Source organism: Chanos chanos, chromosome 13 (genome assembly GCF_902362185.1).
Source record: "Chanos chanos chromosome 13, fChaCha1.1, whole genome shotgun sequence".
Classification (NCBI taxonomy): Eukaryota; Metazoa; Chordata; class Actinopteri; order Gonorynchiformes; family Chanidae; genus Chanos; species Chanos chanos.
The window spans coordinates 15510835-15535357 of record NC_044507.1 but is presented as its reverse complement, the minus strand read 5'-3'; the positions used below and the strand labels follow the sequence as shown (position 1 = coordinate 15535357).

Here is a 24523-nt window from a genome sequence, read left to right as displayed (position 1 = left end):
GACGACTGAGGGGAAACTTTGAGCGGCAGGAGAGCGCTTCAGCTGGAGACATCTCGGCCATATCCAACCAAGGGATTTTGCCAAAGGTAAGCCCATCCTCAGAACTCGGTACCCGTGTGTTGTTTCAGATGGCACACGAATGTTACATCATTTTGGCCACGGTAGAGACGACAGTGCAGTTCTTTTGAATTCGATTATTTCTCCTATGTCCGTCACGCAGTCATTATATGTGACATGGTCAATTCAGGGCAGAGCGAAATGACCTATTTTCTAAGTCCAAATCGACGGATAATTAATGCTCATGTTGAGCTGTCAGTGCTTGTCTCCGTGGCGTACGTGCACTAGCTTGCTTTATGAAAGCGGGCAAGACATTTCTCCAAAGCATTTAGACCTGAAGACTAACACTGTGTAACAACACGCACGTTACTATATTACAGTCAGGCGTATGTATAATGTCTATCATAAATGCGGCCTCCTATTAGTTTGGAGAGCATCAGCTGTCGGAGTGGTAATGTCTAGGGCCGATAGTGAAAAAAAAAACGTAAACTTGACATCGGGTGTGTTTGATTGGTTCAGAGTGTTTATCATTTGATATCTATGACGCTGACATTAGACATACTATAAGTCTCCGAAGGCTTCCTAGTACTTTAATCTGACAGTTTGTGAGAGACTATTGTTGATGTTTAAAAAGATCGGACCCCAGATTCGCCTCCCATTACTGCACTGTTATCGTAGTTATCAAGGCACTAATGCTGAGCAGTGGCTGATGCCAGGATAAAAAGCTGTTTTCCTCCAATTAGGCAATTCCGCTGTCCCTGCGCTTAATTGTGAGCACATTGAGGCTGGGGTTTGGAACAGAGCCTGTCCTCATTGGCTGTGACTGCCTCACATACGCCTGTTGATAGACCAGAGGATGCCAGGACATAGTTAATGCATTGAGGACAACTTAGTGTTGAAGAACAAACCTAAAAAATCTAAATTTGGGCATGATAATTCTGAATTTGGACTTCAATGTTGATACTCCTTCACAAATTATCACTATGTCCCAACATGATTTATGGGAAGCTGGTTCACAGCTTACTTGAGAATTCCTTAAAGCAGTTTCAAAACTCTGTTCCTGGGAAACCATCGGAGAGCGTGTTTTCAGCCAAATCTAGAATTGCCGTACTTCACTGAACGTGAAGCAGTTCTGGAATAGAACAGGGATGGAAGGAAAAAATGTATAATTGCATGGGTTCCTGTAACTGAAGACAAGACACCCTGCTTTAAAGAAGAGAGGCAGGGGTGCACAGCTTGCTGAAAATAACTCTTTTTTTTATTTACTTCAACTCTTTTGTATCTGTTTTGTCTAATTCAGTGATCTTCGACTCTTATTTCTCTTAACAGAGATGAGAAGCCATAAGATAAAAATGTGAAAATGTGTTGTTGGACCCGCCTCAGTGCTTTGCCAGAACTAAATAAACTGGATTCAGTATTTTAATAGAGCATTTAGGTTTCTGTTGAGAACTGTATCCTGCTGAGAATATGCCAGATGGCCCCTCTACTCTTTACATCTGGGTTATCCACTCTGACCTGTGTAGTCCAGATAGTGACACTATCACACCTCCATGTGTGCGTATTTATTTGTGTGTGCACAGGTTTTAGCCTTATGTTGTACAAACTGCTCTTATTACTGTTCTGCATGTACGCTTGTCTGTTCTGTGGCTTTTTGGCTCCATTTAGCTTTTGACTCGAGTTGTTTTGCTTTTGAAAGTGAAGTTTGGACGATGATTTGATGATGTGGTTTAAAAGCTCTTACAAAACATTTTGTCTGAGAGGTTCGCACTGGGTGGTGATGACCACTTGTTTTTTAAAATGTTACAGCCTGTGTTAGAAACTTTGGCAGTCCAGCAAACTGAGGATTTGAAAGACCTGCCGAGTGTAGACTTTGAGTCTGGCTCATGAGCGTGGTGCGGATGTCCCTCCATGGTAAGAAAACCTTGCCATAAGAGACCCACCCTGAATAGTTGCTGTGAAGTCATGCCTTTGGGGCAACCAGCTGCATTGTGGGTAAAGAGGGGGCCCCTATGTTGTCACCATTTATAGATACAGATTAGAAGTATAGCAATAATGCAGAGCACATAAGTTAGTGAAAGTCGAGAAAAGTTGTTCTGAAGGTAGACTGACTAAGTGCAACGAAATAAACAACCCCCCACCCCCAAACCTAAACATTACATTTTTTTGCCTCCTTTTTCACCTATGATCTAACTCTTACTTAAAATCTGCACTCCTTCAAAGCAAATTTGTTCTCAGAAATCAGCTGTGTATGTGATTTCTCTCTCAGTCAGTCTCTCTCTCTTTCTCTCTCCCCTTTCACACACACACACACACACACACTCACACAGCTGATAGCACCTGCATGGTGTGCGAGCAGCAACACCAACACAGGGGAGTCTAAGAACATGAATGAGTATCTCTGTGGGGTTCCATAGCTGCCAGGGATTACAGTCAGGCTGAAATGCTATCTAGCAGCAGGGAAGGGAGGGTTTAAAGCGGTCATTGAATTGGAGTGCCACAGAGGAGAGGCATGGCATTTGCACCAATATCAAGGTGTATGTGATGTTAAATTGTGCAATTTTTGTCTCTTTGAAACTGTTAGTGTATGATTTTACTGCCTGAAATTGTGAGGAGCCATCTTGGCCTCAGACAGACTCATACTTCCAATGCTTTTTCAAGGTATCATTAGAACAATACAGCTTGTTTTATGATTCTCATGTGCAGGCCCTAAACAGAGAGATTTTTTAGCCTGTGCTCTACACAGTCAACACGAATGTGTGAGTGTATAACAAACCACATTGGATTAATAATTCCAGAATGTCTCCATTGCACCGGTTTTTGTCTTTAAATGTACTTCTGAAATGGGATTTTGACTGTGAGATGGGTCCATTGATGGAGTCCTCAACTTTGTCTACAAATTCCTTTAAACTAAGTTAGGTGTGTTTAAGTGTCTGTGTGTGATGGATATTGCAGTTGGTACATGGTAAGGTCCAAGTTCCAAACCACTATTTAACATTTTGCCTTTTATAATAGCGAGAAGCATAGTCTCTAAAATTCACTCTGGTCGCTTTCAAACAGTGAGACAAAGACTAGAACAAGCAGTCTAGACCTCAAATTCCAGACAGAGATGTGGAGAGCAGAGTGTTTGAGATTCCTGGAACATGTCACCTGACTGCTTAGACTGACATTGCCTGGAGACATGGGTAATGATAAAACTGTGGGGTTACTGAAGAAAGAAGACCACTGAAATGACAGTTCAGGGCTTGGTACTACTGCACTGTGTATGACAGATAAGAGAAGTATTTTCTCACATGTAAATGGGGTTTTGCTCTACACAGTCCATACATACGGTTTACTCTGCAATGTCTGAGTGACGGGTTAATACCGTTTATTTATACACGGTTTCATTTACTGAACATTACCTTAATGTATTCCCACAGGTGATTTCAGCTCTGCTGTTTAAATAACTTACAGTTTGATTTCGTTTAGGTGAGATATTTGGACAGAAACAGTATATGGCTAATAGACATGGCCGTGATAAATGGCATCGTTCGTCCAGTCTGACTGTTCTCACTAATTTGGAAAATATTTGAAGTCAAAGGTGATCAGGGAGTGTTAAGGACAGACAGACAGACTCTGGGAGACTGGAGTCAGAGCTGATATGAGAGAAATGAGGCCTGAGTCATGCAAGCTGAGAGAGGCCAGTTAAAAACCGCCCTCTCTGGCTGTGCTCACACCATGCATTTTTCTCCAGTTAAACTGTAACCACTAATCACAGCGCGGCCTCACTGTTTCCTCCTCTAGTGTCTCATTCACGTCCTCGCTGTTGCACAATCCCCCCCCCCCAAACACACACACTGCCCACCCCCCCACCTCACCTACCCTTCTCCCCAGTTGACCCCCCACTCTCCACACCTTTAACGGGCAGCCTCAAGATGTTCCCCTACACCTTCCTTCATTTTCTGTCTTTCATGCCATATTCCCTACAGATCCTGGTCTTTGGCACAGCATTTCCAAAATAAACACAGACAGAAATTGTGTGCCTTGGTTCACAGAACTTACATCCTACCTCTTTCTCCTATTCCATTTTTCTCTCCTTCCTTTATTTCCCGCTCTCATCCCCCCCTCCCTCTCTCTCTCTCACTCTCTCTCACTCTCTCTTCCCCCCCCCCCCCCCCCCCCCCCCCCCCCCCCCCCCCCAGTACTTTTGGAGAGAGAGGATTTTGTGAACAATACACAGACCACAGCTTTGGGGAGGAAAAACTGAACCAAGAATTATAAAGGCCTAAGTACAGGAAGAGAGACTAAATGAACCTTTTAAGGAAAAAAAAATGGATGAAATGTTGATGGAACTTTTGCAAGGATGGAGTCTCTTTAGAAATGTTATAAAGAGTCTATAGATGTTTTCAGGCGACTGTGTTGCAAGCATTGTGCCAAATAGCCACATCACCACAATTGTTTTCGAGCCTTAAGCTGAGAGCAGTGAGTTGCACGCTGTACTGTAATGTGCGGAGCTCTCCAGAAGTTAAACCAAAGTCACAGCTGGTCTTTATTATTATTTACTTGCTGGGCCAACACCCTGCATTCTCCATTATACCCCTACGATTGTGCTAGAGAAATACAATGAGCAAATATGAATCAAGCGTGTGTATGTCCTTTCTCAGTCTGGAGAGAGGGCGGCCGGGGAAGAGAGGAGTTGGGGGGAGGGGGGGGGTTGGCTCTCTGAAATCTGGACTTGGGCTTGGCACTCTGTCTGGGCAAAACCATTCCCGTCAATGCATCGCAGAGTCCCTTTTTATTTTTTGTTTTAGCCCCCACCCCTTTTCCATGGTCCTCTATTCCTTCAGCTTAATGTTTGCGCTGGTCAATACCACACTAGTAGTACACTTTGATCACACACATTTACTCTTTTTGTTCTTCCTGATGTTGGGCTGAGGCTTGGTAATGCATAGTGCATAAAAGGTGTTGACCAGACCATTTGAAGTATAATTGCTTTAATATTTTAATTTTAAACATCGTTAACTGTATTGACTGTAATAATTGTTAATCATTAACCGTCGTGACAATCAGAATTATTTATCCCGCTGGACTTTGAATGCTTCTAGTGCAGCGATAAATCAGTTAATCCACGAATTAGTTTTTACCTTCTAATATTTTGCCACAAGACATTCATTGCTTTTCCTGCGTTTTCTGTTTGTCATAGCACGTGCTGTTCAGTAAGATTGACCAGCACAATTTAAGTCTTACACATAAAAATTTCTATTTTATCTTTTGATTTCAACACAACGTCCTATGGTAACCTCTAGACCCCAGCTACACCCTCACCCTCATCCTTCTAACTCTCTCTCTTTCCCTCTCTCTCTCCCTCCCTCTCTCCCTCTCCCTCTCTCTCTCCTCCTGTGTGGGTAGAGACAGGAGATGAAAGGCTCTTAGTGTTTGGGAGGAGCTTGTCGCTCAGCTGAGCGAAGTCACAGAGGCTGAGAGAGGGGCAGCAAAGAGGAGGAGGAGGAGGAGAGAAAGAGAGAGAGAGAGAGATAAAGGGAGAGAAAAAAGGAGAGAAAAAAGCCTGTCATGTTGACCTTGTCTGGCTGCCAGGCAAAGGAGGGGGAGGGGGAATAGGGGGGGGGGGTAGCACGGGGGGTGGTTTTGCTTTGAGAAAACAGGCGCCCCATGCGAAGGGAACAGGAGAACACAGGCAGCAGTGAAGCTGGCAGAGCCACAGAAGGAAAGAAGAACAGGAGGCACAGGGAGAGGGAGTGTGTATGTTTATGTGTGCGTGTGTGTATCTGAAAGAGGAAGGGAGTGGGAGAGCATCAGCGGTGGGCAATCCTGAGGTTGCACCCGCTCCTTAAAGAGGCAGCAGCACCTTCACGTTTGGCCATACGGTGGCTCGGTAACACAGACAAAGATACATGGCCCCTCGGTACCCCACCACACACACACACACACACACACGCACGCACGCACGCAAACGTTGACTTCACTTACACCGACATGTCTATTTTCATATCACGTCAGTTTGTCTGCTAATTACACTCTGCTGGTTTGCGTTTTTACCTCTTCCTGTTTTCTTCCCGTTCCAATGTGTTTTGGTTTTTAAGGAACAGAACCCCCGCCCAACCCCCCTTGCTCTCCCTCCGTACTCAACAGCTCCCTGGCTGCAACTCAGGCACAACATCTGGTGCTATGGTCCTTCCGTCCTCCAGAAAGTGCTGTGTGGTTTATGCACAGGTGTCCCTCTCTACTCTGTGCAGAACAGCACAGGGCAGAGGGATTCTGCGTAAAGCTGCCTAAATTGGAAATGCTACGCTGCTCTTTAACGTGCAAAGCCAAGATCCTGACACCACATACATACCTCGAAGGCACTGTTACATAAAGCTGCCTCTTGTATCAAATTACGTACATATTGAATGCACATGAAAAAAAAGCTCTTCTTTTAGACCCGGGAATATACACTTCTACTCTGAAGTTGCAGACATTCCAAATTTTAAGGAGGTTACTTTTTTTTTTTTTTTTTGAAAAGACGAATGGTTAGTTTCTCATGTGGTGGGACCATAATATCTGAAGCCAGGAAATGACTTCGAGACTCAGACAGCCCCTCCCAAAATTGAAATATACCCAGAGTGAACTGTTCTGGATTGAACTCAAGTGTTCAGCCTGGTGTGTGTTTTATGTGTTCTATAATAGCCATAGCTCCTTTTCAATACACTAAAGCTTCTGTGTGGACGAGTAGCCAAGCCGGCATTTTGTCATTTCGAGAGTCTGCGGCGTTGCTCTAATAGCTTTCCACGGAGCTTTATTATGACAGAGGGTCGTCACATATTGTGCCCGTTTCCATATGCCGGACAACCCCCGTAAATCTGCAGTGCAGAGGCTGCTAAAGACGTGGGAGAGATATAACACTAGACCTTCCTCCTTACAGATAGCGGTGCCCCACCCTAGAAGTCATATGCTGGAGCAACATTGCTCTTTCTCGCTCCCCAATAGGGGCAATTTCAAACAGGTCTCAACCGAGCCATCAAACACCTGCGTGTCCTCGTAACTCCTTTTGCTTCGCACCCTCTCTCACCTGAATTTGAGACTGCGCCTCTCTGCCGTGGCACACCTGGACCGTACCTTAAAGTGATCTTTTCCTCGCCCCGAGGCCCCTATAACAACACACCAACTTAACGCCATACTCCTCAGTGCCTTGTGTCTAACGACAGCGCACGAGTAAGAATGTTATGACAGTGTATATGACATTCTTTGTGTACTTGGAGGTAACAAGTAAAGCTGAGCTACAGTCTAGCTATTAGCAACAAAAGAGTACAGTGTTGAGTTACTACTTAAAGAGAGTAACCCATTATAGATTACTTCTCTCCAACCATAATGAGTGTACTCGGTACATCCAGGAAAAAAACTAAAAACGCTACTCATTATTCAACTTCCCAGTTACTATTTAAAACCCACACAAATCTACAAAATGGAAAGTATGGGGATGATACCCAGCAGTCCTTTCAGTAGCTACTTTATTAGTGGTTCAAAAACACACTAAGTAACTGTAGGCCACATGTACTGAGAAATGACTCATTTACACACACTTTCAAAACATATGGATGGCCATGTGAAGTACTTTCGTACAGTAAAGGAAACGGCTCAAAAATAAATTTTCATAAGTAAAAATAAAACAAAAGAATAGAGGTCAAGAAGTTCAACAACATACAAACCACAACCAAAACGGCTTTTCAGAGAAAATGAAACGCACTTTATCAAATGTTCAGCACATCACCACATCCATCGCTTCAGTTGAACTCATTTTGCTTCCTCATCTCTGAAATAGTGGTTAGATTTCATTGACAAAAGTGTCTCAAATTGTTGGCTGGAACGTCAGTTCCCCTTTGAAGTCACCACAAGTCCACCTAAGCTGAAATATGATAACCGGTGGCTGAGTTGAACTGCGACTGTTGACCTTAACAAAGAGGTAAGATTCGTTTAAAGGGGTTTTGACAAAACTTTTGGGGAATTTGTTTATAAAAAGATTATGAAAGATTATCTCCCCTGTCCCCCCCACCCCACCCCACCCCAAAAAACCCCACAGACACGTCAGCAGCTGCTGCAATGACTCATGAAATACATGCACCGTTAAGTCAGCATAGTTTTAATGTCATTTCAAGAATTTGAATTGTAATTCATTACATCACTTCATTACAGAGAAGGATAATTGGATTACAGTAACACGTTACTTTGTACCCCATTACTCCCAAAACTGATTGAGTAACATAACACTGAGTTCATATGTTTCAGCAAGTATAGAATAAGGTAGTTTTACTTTCTTATCATATTCATATTCATAGTCAGTGTAGACATCACATTTATGTGTCTGTTCATAGTTTATCATAGTCTGATTTTAGTCTAAGCAACTGTGCATTCAGTATAATCTAGAGAACATGAGAGAAAGGGAGAGTAGAGGAGAAGAAAGCATGTGTATGGTGGGATTTAGGCAGGTGCTAATATCCCGCATTCTTTCGCTGACCTTGTGCGGTTTTTCTCCACTGCCTTCAGGGGAGGTCTGCCTCTACAGAGCCAACAAGGCAGGTCCAAGCAGAGGGGTGGATCTGTTGAACAATCTGTAGAAATATGCACAAACATGGCCATAAACCGGCCACAATCTTGCTTTCCATCTACGCAGGGTTCCACTTGAACTCACTGAATAGTTAAAAACCTCCCAATTCTGCTTTTTGTTCGATTCTTTAGCTAGTTTCAACCTGTTACATTGATGTAAAGGTTGCTGAGGTGCTACTCTGGTTTGGCTCTAGGAGGGGGAAAGGGAAGAGAACGGGGCTTTCTGTGAATCTGTCGAGAATATGTTAACATGCTTCTGCTGACATATTTATGCTTTAAAAAGAAGTTGTATTTCCTTTGGCTGCCTTGAGTGTGTTGGGAAAGCTATTCGGCCTTAAGATGGGACTGGCTCACATGTTATTGTAAGGAATTGTGGGAGGGTGATGGCACGTTCACTTCCGCCAACAGTCAGTCAACTAGCTCAGAGCTCAGCTGCTATGACTGCTGACTGACTGACGTGAGTGGGTGGTGTATCCGCCTTTTTTATCATTTGCTTTTCGCAGCTTTATCTGATTTTCATCCAGACAACGTAAATCTAGGGATAAATATTAAGACAAGTGACCGTGTTTACCCCGTTCTTTTACCTTTGAAAATACTCTAGACAAGCCAAAACGTATATATCAAACTACTCGAACCACATTAACAGCAACGGTGTCTTCGGGTGGAAGGTATCATAGTTCAAATGAAACCGTAAAAATTGCCCGTTTAATTTTTTTTTTTTATCATGGGACGTTCTCTTTCTCGGCCACTGGCTTTAATACTTCCAGACCCCTTCTCGCTTTTTCTCTTTCTTTCCATCCCTCCCTGCCTCTCTCTCTCTCTCCCTCCCTCACTCTTTTCACAGACACACAGACTGGAGCGGACACGCCCCTGCCCCGCTAGCTCGCTCCAGACCCTGCTATTGCACACAGGAGTCTGTGGATTGCATCACTGCCTGTGGGGAGAGGCTGCGGGAATCGGCGTAGAGAGGGAGAAAAACCAGAGGGAGGGCAAGAAAGGGAGAGAGCAAGAAAAAGACAAATGATATGGAGAGAGAGAGAGAGAGAGAGAGAGAGAGAGAGAGAGAGAGACAAACAAAATTTGGGGGCAGAAAAAAGTCACATTTGCAAAATAGCTCGTCAGGACTTTTGGGGGTAGCGGGAAAGTTGCGGATTTTCTGTAACTGATTTCCCTCAAACAAATGTCTTAGACTCTACTCCTGCACATGCTTTGAGGACTCTCACGTATTAGCCAAAATGTTACTGATGTAGCCATCATTGCAGATACTTTTTATGGATGATTGTCGAGTTTTTTTTTTCCCCCTCTCCCTAGGAGAACAGTGCAGATGTTCTTAGTTTATAACATTTAATGATAGATGGGCAGACATATGGATGATGCTCTTTTTAATGTGAGGGGGCAACTGCCTGTGAGTTACAGCTTCCTGTCAATGAGGGAAAACACACCCCCGCGTGTACACACACACGCACACGCACACTCACACGTCATGACTCAGCTATGAGAGAACCTAATAAAAGACTGTACTTCTGCTTGGAAGAAGCTCACCTCTCCTTTGCCAGAACTCTGAACCCTATACACGCTCTCCAACCCCTCTCTCCAGCACTTAACTCCCTCCTTCACAATCTACACCGAATAAGGTTCCTGTAAACACGTGAAACTTTCCACTTGCTTATGCTCTCTGTTTGACCTGTTTCTCAAGGTAATGGAACAGACACAAAACAAAATGAAAACCAATGCTGTTGGTGCAGTTTGCCATAGTTTTGTTGACAGGGAATAAAAAAAAAAATTCCCAAGGGCATATTTCTACACCAGTCCTCTGTCATGTATTCTCATCTTCACTAACTCTTCCGTTAGCGCAATGTTCTAATCCTTAGACTCTCTGTGGAGTAGCTATGCAACGGCACAGGTGGTTTACAGATGGATTTGGTTGTGAAATTCCAGTTGTCTTTTGTTAGTAGTTCAACTGGCAGAAGACACAATGTGCTCTGAGAGAGAAGCTGCTTAGGGCTGTTGTCTAGATTTAGTTAAGATGGCTAATCATGGAAACACAGAGACCGGCACTGGTACACAATGACCTGATGTGGTGCTGTTGAGTTTTTGGGTGGTCCTAGCCCTTACCCCCTCTTCCCTCCCCCCGCCCCCCATTCCACTCCTAGTTCTAGCCCCTGAGTCAAGTCAGGTCAGGCTGTGTTTCATAATTCAGGCCTTGGCTATGTTTGCAGTGAGGCCGACAAACGTGGAGTGTGAAAATGCCGGCGTCTGCTCTCAAAGGGTACTTCACACACCCTCGTCTGCGAGTGACGTTAAGTCTGTCGAAGAAAAAAGAAAAAACTGAAGCCAAGTCAGAGTTAATCTGTCCCTATGGGGTTTTCGGTCCAGGACTGGTGATAGATGGATGAATATTTGTGAGAAAAAAAAATAGTATCAGTTTGTTATGGCTTGTACCCAAGCAGATTTTTAGATTACACTTTTTAAACAAATTCTGAAGGACAAAAGGCTTGTTAACTGCTGTGTGTGAACTTTTATGCGGTACTGAAGCTGTTGGTTTCGAGCATTCGTATGTCTCAACACAGTGTTAGTGGTGGACTTACTGATATTATTGCCAACATGAACAGAGTGGCTTGTTTCATTGGTGTGGTGGTGGTATCCTTGAGTGTTTCAACCTCTTTACCAAGCCCTCGGGGCTTGGCCCAGGTAGTGATCCCTTTCAACTGTGAAGCCACAACTGTAGCCTTCCTTCTCCTTTCTCTCTCGCTCTCTCTCTCTCTCTCTCTCTCCTCCCACTTTCTCTCCCTCTCTGCCCTCTGCTCGGAATTCCTTAGTGTCTGAGATTTCTGGCTTGGAGCCATTGGTTGCTTGGTAAGAGGCTTCCTGTTGCCGTACTCCGCCTTCTCTCATTCCCTCATTCTGTCTCTACCACTTTTTTTTTCTCTCTCCCCCTCCATCTTTCATTCTTTTAAAAATGCGTGACTCTTAAGTTGACAGCTGTCAGCTGTCAGTCCTTTACCATGCCCGTGCCCGCTCTGGAAACGTAAGCAGAGCCACCGTTACCGTCTCTTGTGTTCCTCTCTCATTCCTTTTTCATCCTCTCCAGTTGATTTTCTCCTGTTCGGTGTCCTTCTCCTTTAATGCCCTCCCTCTCTTCTCTGTTTTTGATGATTACATAACAACTCATAAGTTCCTCAAAACATTTTTTTTTACAGGGAGAGAAAAGCAAGGAGTGCAAAGGGGGCAGAGAGAGAGAGAGAGAGAGGAGAGGTATCAAGGAGCGCGAAGGACAAGATTAAAGGAAAACAGATCAATTACAGCGTTACAAAATTAGAGAAAGGACTGAGGATATCCGTGCGTATGCGATGTGTACTCTATGAACCACGTTAAGAAAGAAAAAACTGTTTAAGGGAGGGTGGGATGATGGGAAAACAGCAGGGGTGGGAGAAGAAAGTCCAAGGGGGAGAGGGAGAGAAGGGGGAGTGAAAGAGAGAGAGAAAGATTGGCAGAGGAGAAAGAGAGAGAGAGAGGGAGAGAGGGGCCCTGTGGAGGCGGAGTGGAAACTGAGGTTTCCTGTCTGAGAAGTCGGCTGGCTAAGGAGGGGGGGGGGGGGGGGGCGGCAGGAAAAAATCTCTCAGCTCAGGGGCTGTGTGTGCGTGCGTGTGTGTGTGTGTGTGTGTGTGTGCCAGGGAAGGAGGGCTGGACACAGGCTGTGGTTTGGGTGTGTATGTGTCAGGGGAGGTGGGGTCAGTCTGCCAGAGGGGAGGTCAGAGAAGGAGAAAGAAAAAGAGAAAGCGAGGGGAATAACGAAAAACAAACAAGTTAGATATGGACATCGAGTTAGAAAGGCTGAAAGACTGCTCTGTTTGGAGAAATCCCTCCAGCGTATTGAATGCCCAGGAAAATAGGAGACAAAACACGGTATATGGTTTTGTCGCAAAAGTCAAATCCAAAGTCAGTACCGAATAGTGGTGTCCAGTGGTGAAGCTAGGGAAAGATGGTGGAGCCATTTTGTCTGACTTTCATCTCTTTTGACCTTCCCCTGTTCACTTTAGAGAGACTTTCTACCCCAACCAGGCCATGATTCGGTTCTTCAGAGATTAAACGCTCTGGGTGTGGACACAACCCATCCAAAAGGTGACACCCTTGCAGCATAGCCTCGTGTTTGTCAGTGAGTGGCTTTAAGTCTTGGTGGAGTAGAGTTTCAAGGAGACGCAGCACTGACAGCTGGTACCTTCTGAATACTGCACGATGAATCTCCAGCCGTGAGGAGAGTCCATAACAAGGGTGTGTCCGCTTCAGCCATTCAGCCTCCAAAATCTGAATCAGTTCACAAACCCTCGTTTTACACGGATACGTCGTGAAAGGATTGTACATTTTCATGTTACAATAATGTTCCCCGTGGGGTGTAAGGGTCAGAGAAATACGAATTGTACATTTCTGTTGTTCCATTCAAGATTACAGAAAACATAGTCACATTTTCAGAACAAGTTGTTTGTTATAATTCTGGATGTCAGTGTTTCATAGGCTATGGTGGAAAAAATGATAAGTTAGCATACAATGTGCGACTTTGTCCACTCTTGCTGTAGTGCTTATAGCTATTGTGTTGTATTCTGCAGTACAAAGGGGAAGGCAAGGTTGGGACCTTAAGGGTCTGTTGTTGATTTGTTGAAATGCGGAGAAATTTATATAGTTTGTGAAATTCATCTGTTTCCATGCCAGAGCCAAGACTGCGATATTTCACCCCCTCCCCTCCCTTCCCTGGTGGGTGCCGGGATAGGAGCCCAAATTCGTGTATGTGGGGGGCAGAACAGCAGGGGAAGACAAGCCCCAAGTACAGGGCTCTCCTGCAGACCACCCCCCCAGGGCCAGAGCAGGGGGGATATTCAGTTACACCCACAGAGAGGGAAACATGGTTCAGCACAAAGAGACACACACACATACACACTCGCACACATTTAACCGTTTTCATTTTTAAAGAGTCACTCTGTACTTAGTGGGAAAAAACAACAATATTTGCATGACTACCATAGCTAGACTCTGAGTGCAAAAAGCTTATCGGGAGCAGTTTCGCCGCCATTCTTGTGACCTTAGCTGTAACAGTATCGGGGTGGTGAAATCTCTACCCTCTTACTGACCCTCTCTCCCGTTCTGGGTGCTCCTCACCTGAGCAAACCAGAGGAAACGGATGGTTTCTGTGACTTGCGTCAGAGGTTACCCTCTGGTTTTAGAGGGGTGAAGCTGTTGGGGTCACTGTAGAGACAAAGACAGTTCATTCAGCACCCCCCCTTCAGTCCCCTACTCTGGACACCCCCCCCCCCTCCCCTCCCCTCCCATGCATCTCACCCTGCCCCACCGTCTTGTTCAGCTGCTACAGCCTGTGTTTACTCTGCAGGGGAGGGAAGGGGTGGGGGGCTGGGGGTGGGGGCGGCTAGTGGGACAATGCCACCTTTCAAAGACTTACCGACCCCGCGGCAGAGTGAGGAAGTCTGCATGGGGCAGACCGACACCCTCTCCCCAAACTTCACATTTACCCGACACCACTCCGCTCCTCTTTGCTCCCACTCTCGCTTCTGAGAGTCAGCAAACCTCAACCAAACAAAATACTGCCCTGTGTGTTCAGAGGAAGCAATTGGCAGTCACTTAGTCATCAAAGCTAGAGTGGTCAAATGTCTCCATCTTCATAATACACACCATCGGTTAAAAAGCAATGCAAGGAATCAGTTAGTCTCTACAGATCCTGTTTACTGATCATGCGTCATCTCATGTTGCTTCAGCAATGCAGACGTCTTTTGCTACTGATATGCCAATGAGTTTCATGTATGTTTTACTGTGTATCAAAATGATTCACTACAGGCTGCAGAAATGCGTGTACCAACTTTAATTACCTGGCACATTTTGGAGGACCTTAGTCCTTGTATAAAGCTATTGTAGGTGAGAATATATGCTTTCATGACAGTTGTATTTATAACATATGATGTAAGGAGGAACTCTCACCTGAATTCCAGTGACTCATCGTGGAGTTGTTTGAAAGCAGTAAGCAAAACTTTATCATGCAGGAAAAATCAATTCCTTCAACCCCCCTGCGCAGAATACAGTTTGACCCCTTTTTAGAGAATTGCAACACCCCAACAGATACCCTCCATCTGCCTGGACTATACCTTTCCAGATTGGTCTTGGAAATGGGGGTGGGGAGGGGGTAGTGATGGGGGGGGGGGGGGTGTCTGGAGGTTGGGGCGAACTAATTAAAAGGGGAAAAGATGATTTATTGCAGCTGTCTTTAGGCATGGACCAGTAATGGTTTACACATGGACCCTAAACCCATGTGAGAAGGTCTTTTGTTTTGGAGTCTTTTGAATCTTTTCTTTTTGAGCTGCATTATGTATGGCGCTCAGGAATAGGAGCAACAAAATTGACATATTTCCACTGGGGGTGAGACAGTACTTTTAGCTCGCTGTACATTGAGTATCCACGATTCTCCCAATCACACTGCACTCCTTAAAAAAGCGGTAAAAAAAATATTCTTCATTTGGAAAACAGCCTATTTGTCATCCATGAAACAATAAGCAGGGATAAAAAAAAAATCCAAATTACTTCCAACAACATTTTTAATTCTATTTCATTTCATTTCAAATTCTTTGTTCAGAGTAAGGAGTGGAGCATCTGAATTTTTCAGTACGGTTTTTCACAGCGAGAGGCAGTGCAAACAGACATCATCCCAATCCAGACGCTGGAATGTTTTCGACGGTAACTGATAAATATACACGTACTGGAGATCATAGCTAAGGGGAAATGGGTCGTGGTGAAATCCACATTGCTTACACTTGTACTTTAGATAGACTAAAGGGAAACGTCTGCTGGTTTTGTAGCAATGCTTGGAAAATGTCTCGATAATTTAGAGGAATTGACACACATAAAGTGTTGTTAAACACCTTTATCTCTGCTTGGAGGAGCAATCGAAAGACAATAATTAACTGACGCTTTATCAGAGCGCATGACATCTCTGTCTCTTCTAATTCCAGCCTGGGCTGTGCTAGCAGACAAAACTGTTTGCTCATTAACTTTTGTGATATGCAAACCTCATAGTTTGTTCTGAATTCTGAAGTTGTTCTGATTCTGAAGAGACTTTCGGGAATATTGTTAGGCGTTTTCATATGCACCTGTCCCAGATTTCATAGCGTTACATGATTTCATATGACACCGTATCAGAAATGAACTTTAACTGCTGTTTTTTTTAATCGTCGGAACGTGTGCTACACCAGACTATGTACCTCGCTAACATATGATACATGAAATGAATCTCTCATTTTCACACGTAAGAAAATCACACTCGATGCCCGTACTGTAAAGTGAACTGAAATATATAAATTTGTATTTCTGATTGTCACGATGTGAGGTAGTTTGGACCAAAACTTTAGAAAAAAAAATGTATAGGTGTGCTTGTTCGCAGGAGAGCTCCAAACGGCATTTCTACTGATGTTTGTAGTTCCGAGTTTTCTTAACAGAAGTATTCTGCACAGGACTGTCCGCATGCTGTTCAGATTAAATGTGCTCAGTTAGGATTTCGCCGATATTTCAACACTTTTCTAACGCTCTGACTTTCCGTGTCACAGATCGCTGTACTCGAGTTCTTTTTATGCTCAGCAGAGGAGGGCAGATTATGAAGTGATGAAACCAAGGTGGTTTTGCATAAAAGGAAATTAGTTTTGAGAGATGTTAGTGTGTGTGTGTGTGTGTGTGTGTGAGAGAGAGAGTTTGTACGCGCGCACACGCGCGCGTGTGTGGTTATCTGTTAATTGTCCACTCCGTTCCTCTGGGTGCTAGAGCAGCAGGCCCTCTTGGCGGGTTATTGAACTTGGTGACCTCTCCCCTTCGCCTCCCAGACACATCCGCTCCCCATGTGGACACAGGCCAGCCTCTCTTGAAGGCCGCCATTCAGCAGAGGTCTGTGTGTGTGCACGCATATGTGTGTACGAAAAAAGAGAGAAAGAATAGAAACAAATAGAAAGATATGATGAACATCATACTAGATTAGAAAAGTTTGTTTGCTGCTAAAAGTTTGCATAGATATTAGATATGGAACACATGAATTATAGATCTGGTGTAGTATTATATCAGACCCTGTGATCTATGTGGTCTGTATGTTCATATATGCGTGCTGAAAACAGGAGAATGTGTGAAAGCTAGTGGAAATAATCGTTGGACTTCATGGGTGTTCTGCTTGCAGTTGTGTGGGGGCACAGAGGACCATAAATATGTGTATGTGCATGTCTTTCTGTGTGTACGTGTGTGTTTGTGTGTGTGTCTGTATGAGAAAGAGAAAGAGGAAGAGAGCAAAATGTCTTCTGAAGTGCCTCACATCCCCTGTGAACCTCAGGAATGAGTATTGTATTGGACCGCAGAGTTGCAGGGGTCAGTCTCCCAGGGTCAAATCTATAGAGTGAGTGTCTGTCTACACAACGGTGTGTGGCTCAGCAAGAGGCGGGTTGAGCAGGATTATCTGGCTGAGCTGTAAGGTTTTTTTGTCCAGCAGTTTGTGTGTTACAGTGGTTGAAGCCAGGTGTAGGAGTAAACTTTGAGTGAGGCTAAAGCAGCAGTGTGGCTGTTGGGGTGTTTTTAAATGGCTATGTTGTGCTTGAGTGCTGTGCTTAGGCGTCGGGGGGGGGTGTGTGTGTGTGTGTGTGGGGGGGGGGGTTGCCGCCTTAGGGAGGGCTGCTGCCTTAGGGGGGGGTTGGGAAGGGTGGTCTGCGGGGGTCAGAGTGACCATCTGGATTGGATTGTAGACATTCCTTTGGATGAGCAAAGGTCAACAGGGAAGAGAGGGCTCATGGATAAGTGTGATTTTGAGGGAATGCGCAAGTTTGAAATCATTAAATTGTTTATTCATTATGATAAGAGAATAGATATATAGAACTGATAAGAGGAAGAGGACCTTTTGGGTTAGGGCCAACAGTTTACTGTTTTAATACCAAAGCTAGAAACACCATAGAATGTTTATGACAGAAATGTAAGACTGTTATTGTGTTTTCACATGTTGATAAAATTTATCTGAGACATCTTAACTTGCAGTTATACTCAATACAAAAAAAATGCCTTTCAGTGCTTAAAAAGTGTAATTTGCTATATCATTAAGAACTTTAGAGATGAATTGAAAAGATATCTGACTCTATGAAAGACAGGAGAGTCTTACCAACTTTTATTGCATACTCATAAATGAACATATTAACGTATTATCATTCATATGTATGTCATATGAATGAATCCCTTTTTAAATCCTCCTTTTTAAAATAAAAGACTGATTTTTTTTTTAAAAAAAAAAATGTTTTTGAAGCTACTGTGACGTATCCATGAAGATGTTTAATAGTGTTTCACTGGAAGCCAAACAGCCCACCTCTCATCTCTCTCTCGCTGTGTTTTTTTTTTCTGTGTGTGTGTGTGTGTGTGTGTGTAGGTTTGAGGTTCCAGGACCGCTGCCATGCTGTCCTTGGATGAGCCGCTCGACCTGAAGCTCCCACGAGGGCGCATCAATGGAAGGGACAGAGGGTCCAGGTCACCCCCCACCCTCACTCCGTCCCCCCTGCACGCCAAGAGGGCACGACAGCTCCGCATGGCGGACGACGGCACGGCGGTCATCGTTCCGGCCTCCCCTGCCTCCCCACATACAGGTAAACCTGGGCACAGACACACACTCTAACGCACACACACACACACATACAGAGTACACTTTTTATCTCGCTCACACTGTCTCCCATCAGGCATCTATTTTTATTAGCTGTGTTACAGTCCCTTACCACACAGTGACTTGTATGCTGCTCTGCTGTAGCAATACCATTTTATGCATTACGCTGAAAGCCTGACTGTGTGGGGATGAAACAGTGTGTGTTGTTGGACATAGGTTTGTACAGTGGTTTATCATAACGCTGTGCTCAGGAACTTGCAGGCACTCAGCTTCTGGTGGCTCCGCCGACCGGGTGTGTGTCTTTCACATTCACAGGCGTTCCGGTGGTACCCCAGGAAAAACCCGAGCCCCCTACACCCCCCGCAGTTGACCTCAGCATGTCCCCCTCCTCCCGCCACGCCCCTTGTTCTCCGGAACTCTCCAATGGCAACGGAACGTCACACATTTTCTCTGGGGTGAGTGGACAGGACGTGACGGAGCTCTGCTCCTGTTACTTCAAATGAAATATGCATCATTTAGTCAAGGGTGATCGAGTGAATAAACCTCATCTTTCATGTCATTAGATCACTTGTCTTACTCCAACATTGCATCAGTATGTATTTTTTGGTCAATGTTAGAATTTTTTTTTTGCCGCATATAAGTCATTTTTGTCTTTCCTCGTGAGCAGCTGCAGCTGAATAGACACAGTATCCCCACAGATCTGGAGAAATCAGTCACCACATTTGATCAGACACTCTCTGTTGTGTGTCAACATTTACAGCCCTTAAGTGATTAAGCAAAACAAGAGGGGCTGTGGAACTACATCAGGTCCTTAATGAGCTGCTCCACGCTGGGGCTCAGATTCTGGCTATGCATGCTGGGAAAATTAGACACACAAAGCTGTCCTTGACATAGCCTCTCCACACCACACCACACATACACACACATACACACACACACACACACATACACACACGCACAAGGGAACTGGCTTATGTAGCCTCACTGACCTATCCTCAGCTTTGGGAGGGGTGGTGTACTCTATCAAATACCCCCTGTGTCCCCTCAGACAAGTGCCTCTCTCTGTTGCTCTCACTTTGCTGACGGGACAACGCAGGAGTAAATCGGATTTACGGAGAGGTACAGCCATGCAGACCTCATGCCGCCTAATTCAATTCTCTCTCAATTGAATTCGGTTCCTGGTGGCTGTGCTCATTCAGTGGCTAGAGCTGGTTTGCTATGTGTTCAGTCACTAGTCACACACACACACACACACACACACACACACACACACAAACACAGTCACTCTCAAGCACACCAAGAGCCTCCCACCTCATCGTCTTGTGGAGGGGAAGGCAGATGCGCTAAAATAGTCAGAAGTCAGACGATGTCAGGGCCATACACTGGACAATCAGTTTCGTTTCATGAGATTGGTCACACACACATATTTCACATAGTTCAAGACTTCTCAAACAACCACAACACTGTCAGTAAGTACTAGACTTTTCTTTATACCTCCTTTCCCAAGGCCCCAGCACGAAACTGATAATTCAGTCAGATAAAGTAATAATGTCAGTACTCATATCAACAACATGCCTTTTTAAAAGAGTATTAAAACATTAAACACTTTGATTGTCAAAAGTTATTGAGATCCAAAAACATGACAGGTGATTATACAGCTATAAATATATATTAAAAAGTAAATATATTCAGGAGCGTTACTTCTATGACACTGGTGTATTATATACTATTATAAGGCGGGGAAACACCCTGGACAGGTCGCCAGTCCATCGCAGACAGTTCATCCTAAAATATTATATATGTTCATGTATTTCAGTATTTCTTCCAATTAATGTTATTTGTCAAAATGAATCTGGACCGTGTTAATCCACCCTACTAAACGTATCTTGGACCCTGTTCCCTTACTGTATCTCTCCAGTGTAAAAACGGTTTTAACCTCACGCATATTTTCCTTACATTGCTCACCAAACTTTCACATATCATGCGAACATGGACAGCTGCGTGTGGGAGTGCGCCTCTCTCTGTATGTGTTGTGTGAGTGTAAGGTTGATGGTGAGGCTGTAAGCTGTCTTTTCTTCCCACTGCTCCTTGGTTATTCATTGGTCCCCCTTCCATTCTGCCTTTGCTCACTGGAATGTAAGAGATAATTAACTGATAGTGACCCTGCTAGGTACGGAGAGTGGATGAGGTCTAGTCATCCTTCGCAGGGTAAGCCCAGTGGGGGTGACCTTGCCCGTAGAGTGGGAACCAACATTTAATACATTGTTATGTAATGTATTCAGCAGAGAAAAGGGCTAATTTGCCCCAGTGAACAAGGTCTGTGTTTGTACTTTTTATTTTCTCTTCATGATTGACTTCTTTCTCTCTCTGTGGTAACTAGGAAACTGGCCATATTCGTTATGTGGAAGGGGGAGCGTCATCTCAAGCCTTCCAGTTTTTTGTGCCGATTGGAGGTGGGGGCGGGCTTCACTTGCCATCCACCATGTTCATTGGCCCACCCAAGGACAAACGCGCCTCTCCTGATCTCTCAGCGGATGAACAGCTGGCCTGTCGCTGGAGGAAGGTGAGAAAAAGGACTGTAGCATAAAGACTGTTACAGCACAGCACTGTGGACACACCAGAGCACACAGAGAGTATTTTATATTACAACAGTGAATTACATAGAGATTCTCTAACTGATGGATGGACCCAGAGGATTTGCTGTGTGTACGTGGTAAAGGTCTGGGATCTGTTTTGACGGTTTTTGTATTCTTTTCTCTTCTCTCTCGTAGTGCCACCTGCTGTTCGACTCACTGCAGGACCTTGTGGACCATGTCAACGACTTCCATGTCAAGCCTGAAAAGGATTCTGGGTACTGTTGCCACTGGGAAGGGTGTGCGCGAAAAGGGCGGGGTTTCAATGCCAGGTGAGCTGGTTCAGTCTCTCTCTCTCTCTCTCTCTGTCTCTCTCTCTCTCTCTCTCTACCAGGAGGATGGAACAAAGATTTTTTTGTCGTCGTATGTCTAAAAATCTAAACACGTTCTCTCAGGTACAAGATGTTGATTCACATCCGCACTCACACTAATGAGAAGCCCCACCGCTGTCCCACCTGCAACAAGAGCTTCTCACGCCTGGAGAACCTCAAAATCCACAACCGCTCACACACAGGTCGGTGTGAAAAAACATCTTGTGATATTTCTAATCCTGATATCACGGTCGAATTTCTTTGAAGACCTAGATGACTTTTTTTTTTTTTCCTGTGCTTGTTCCGTTTTAGGAGAGAAGCCCTACATTTGTCCTTACGAAGGCTGTAACAAACGCTACTCCAACTCCAGTGACCGCTTCAAGCACACACGCACACACTACGTGGACAAGCCTTACTACTGCAAGATGGTGGGCTGCTTGAAGCGTTACACAGACCCTAGCTCCTTACGAAAGCACATCAAGGCCCACGGGCACTTTGTGGCCCAGGAGCCGCCAGCTGCAGGTGGGGTTGGCTCCCTCCTAAAGTCAGGTCAGATTACGGGCATGAGCGGATCTGTTGGAGCGGGAAAAGAATCAGAGCTCACCTACGTCAGTGGGGCTCACATCATCATACCCGGGGCAGCAGCTGCCCTCTTGGGAAGCCACAGCCTCCAAGGTCTAAGTGGTTCTCTCCCCCTGTCTCCTCTCAGCCCCAGACCGCTGGACCTCAGTACCCTGGGTTGCCCGAGCTCCCCTCCTGCCGGGCTTGGGGGTACCCCAATCCTGTCCTTCAACGGCTCCCCTCTGGGCCTGACCAAATCGCCTCTGCTCTCTCCTGCCTTCTCCTCCTCCGCCCTGGGGCTACCTATGGTTCCTGTGCTGGGCTCAGAGCGCAGGGGCCACAGCAAGGGCAAGGCCAGGGGGGAGGAGGGCGAGGACGAGCTCTCCGGGGGCGTCCTCAACCTCTCCACCGGGGCGTCCCATGACCCCCTGTCCTGGGTCGTCATCCCCTCTGGCCCAGTGGTGTTGAAGCCAGCTGTGGTCAACTGAGACCTACATTCCAGAGGAGAGCCGGAGGCGTGTGGGGGAGGGAGGGCAGCAAAGTGGGGGTCAGATGTGAGTGGCAGGCCTACAGGGTTCTTTTTTTTTTTCCTTCCCCCCCACTCCCCTCATAAATCAAAACCCATCTGAGCTGCTCTCAAAAAAAAAACAAAAAAACACACTAACGTCCTCCACCTCTGACACCGCACTTCACAACAATTTGTAACTCATACTTTCAGAATTTGACCACATTTTTCTACTCCTATTGGCAATTACAACCCACAAGTCATCAAAGAGAGAAGCTACACCCATGTGTCAAATGAAGAGTTTGGAAAAGCAGTGCGTTCGGTGCAGCCTTCGCCTCTGGTCCGTACTCTTAACGCTCCTGCTCTCTCTGCTTCAACCTTTTTTTTTTTTTTTCTTAAGTGTGACAGCACTGGTTTAAAAAAAAAAAAAAAACGACCTTAAAAACCGGTGCCCTTGCTTGTCTAAACCCATGACTATTGTGTATTTATACGTAACAGAAACTTCTGGACGACAGTGTACGCCGCACACTAAGGACAGTCTTATTTGATTACTATTAGGTTAAAGGTAAACTGTAACAGTCCCTTAACTTTGACGGTGTTTTACAAACTTCTGTGAAAAAAAAAGCAAATGAACGACAAGCTAGTGATCTGAGAGCTGGCAGTGAGACCGACTCAGAGGAGTCCCAGTCACTTTTGGCAGGGGAGTCTGACTTTGTGGGTTTTTAAGAGCTCATTAAAGATGTTTTGAAGATGACAAGCAGTATCTGTCATCAAACAGTACTGCGCTATGGCTCGAGTGATAAACCTCAATTCCCCACGATGACTCACAACCACCCCTAGTGAGAGGACATGCCATCGCTCAGAATCACTCGCTAGATTTAAGGAAACCTCGCAGTTGCTGCTAAGATATATCACAGCTGACTAAGCATAAATCATTTAAGGAAAACTTAAGGGTGGGTAAGATTATAAAACGACAATCTGTCCTCTTAGTGGAAGACGACTGAAGTTGACCAGCCTTGTTCAGTTTAAAAACCAGACCAGGCCTGAATACCAAGGCTGAGGTTTCATTTAGACAAACGGTGAAACATCACCCAGCAATGAAAGCTCCCTCACTTACACTTCTTTTGTCTTACACCACCTGGTGGAATCATTTCACACTGCACCCTCGTTGATTACACATTGATCCTGTCTATGGTCATTCTATGCTAACACTACATCAGCCCAGCAGGGTTAAATACAAAAAAAGATCTGCAGAGGTTGTGTTAAAAATTGCCATTTTAAGCCCTGCTTTGGAAAGCAGGTTGCTATCCACACCACAACACACTAACCATTCACAAGTGTGATACAGAAAAGGGCCTGTCATGTTGAAATTGATCACAAACTTTTGCCCTCAACTTAAATAAAATGACACTGTGCCAGAAATACACTTTGTTGTGTAAGTGGGGCTTCCCAGCTGCCGGGTTTTTCAGCATACTGATTGTTTTAAAAAACTGTCGAGGGAAGCAGTTGGAAGCAAATGGTGAACTTTTTTTTTTATCTTTTGTGAATTGACAGATCAATATATTATCTGCTACTATTGTTCTATAATGCAGTCAATCATTATTTTTTTTTATCTTTCTTCGCAGTAAAGTTCTACCATTCTTAGACATCTATTCGCAATGTTAGGGTAATGTAAAGTCTGTCTACCACATGTAATATGTATTCATCCAAACCCAGGAATATACCGGTCACTACTGTTTCTCTAGACTGAGGGGTTCTACCAAAACAGAGACACAGAGAGACGATACAGGAAATGACATAGTAAATATATTTGCCCAGTGTTGTTGTTGCTTGTGTGTGCCATATTGAGTGAGGAAGATGGCAGGTTTTTTTTTTTTTTTTGTTTAGCAGAGAAGAGGTAAAACATCTTTACATTTGAACATTCCTGTAAAAAAAAAAATACTTTTAATTACCCTGCCATAGCTCTCCTCTCAGAGTCTTATAATTCTACAATGGTATGTTTATTTTTTTGGAGTAATTCCCATTATTGCAGTTTTGTTATACGGTTTTTTGGACGAAACATTTCCTGATGTTGAAGTTGCTTTATTTCCTTGCCTTTGCTATTGCTGCTTGGCATTCGGCTTTCTCCAAGGGAGGAGGAAGAGGGGTGACTGGGGTCAAGGAGTAGGGTCAGTTTCCTCATACCAATTTCACCTCAAAACAAAAAAAAAAA

General features: G+C 44.7%; 1 protein-coding gene across 1 annotated transcript; it reads left to right on the top strand.

Annotated features, from left to right (window-relative positions):
• Positions 1 to 22629, top strand: glis2b (GLIS family zinc finger 2b). Its single transcript, XM_030790642.1, has 7 exons — positions 1 to 86; positions 18074 to 18287; positions 18617 to 18756; positions 20682 to 20864; positions 21073 to 21206; positions 21330 to 21448; positions 21558 to 22629. The coding sequence occupies exons 2-7, from the start codon at positions 18098 to 18100 to the stop codon at positions 22292 to 22294; spliced, it is 1503 nt and encodes a 500-aa protein (XP_030646502.1). The 5' UTR covers positions 1 to 86; positions 18074 to 18097; the 3' UTR covers positions 22295 to 22629.
• Positions 22630 to 24523: the final 1894 nt, after the last annotated feature.

Excerpts from the sequence above, each read along its gene's own strand:
- glis2b (XM_030790642.1), top strand. The coding sequence starts at position 18,098 with ATGCTGTCCTTGGATGAGCCGCTCGACCTGAAGCTCCCACGAGGGCGC. Across the intron at positions 18,757-20,681 it reads CGTCACACATTTTCTCTGGG|GAAACTGGCCATATTCGTTA; the intron begins GTGAGTGGACAG and ends TGTGGTAACTAG. Across the intron at positions 20,865-21,072 it reads TGGCCTGTCGCTGGAGGAAG|TGCCACCTGCTGTTCGACTC; the intron begins GTGAGAAAAAGG and ends TCTCTCTCGTAG.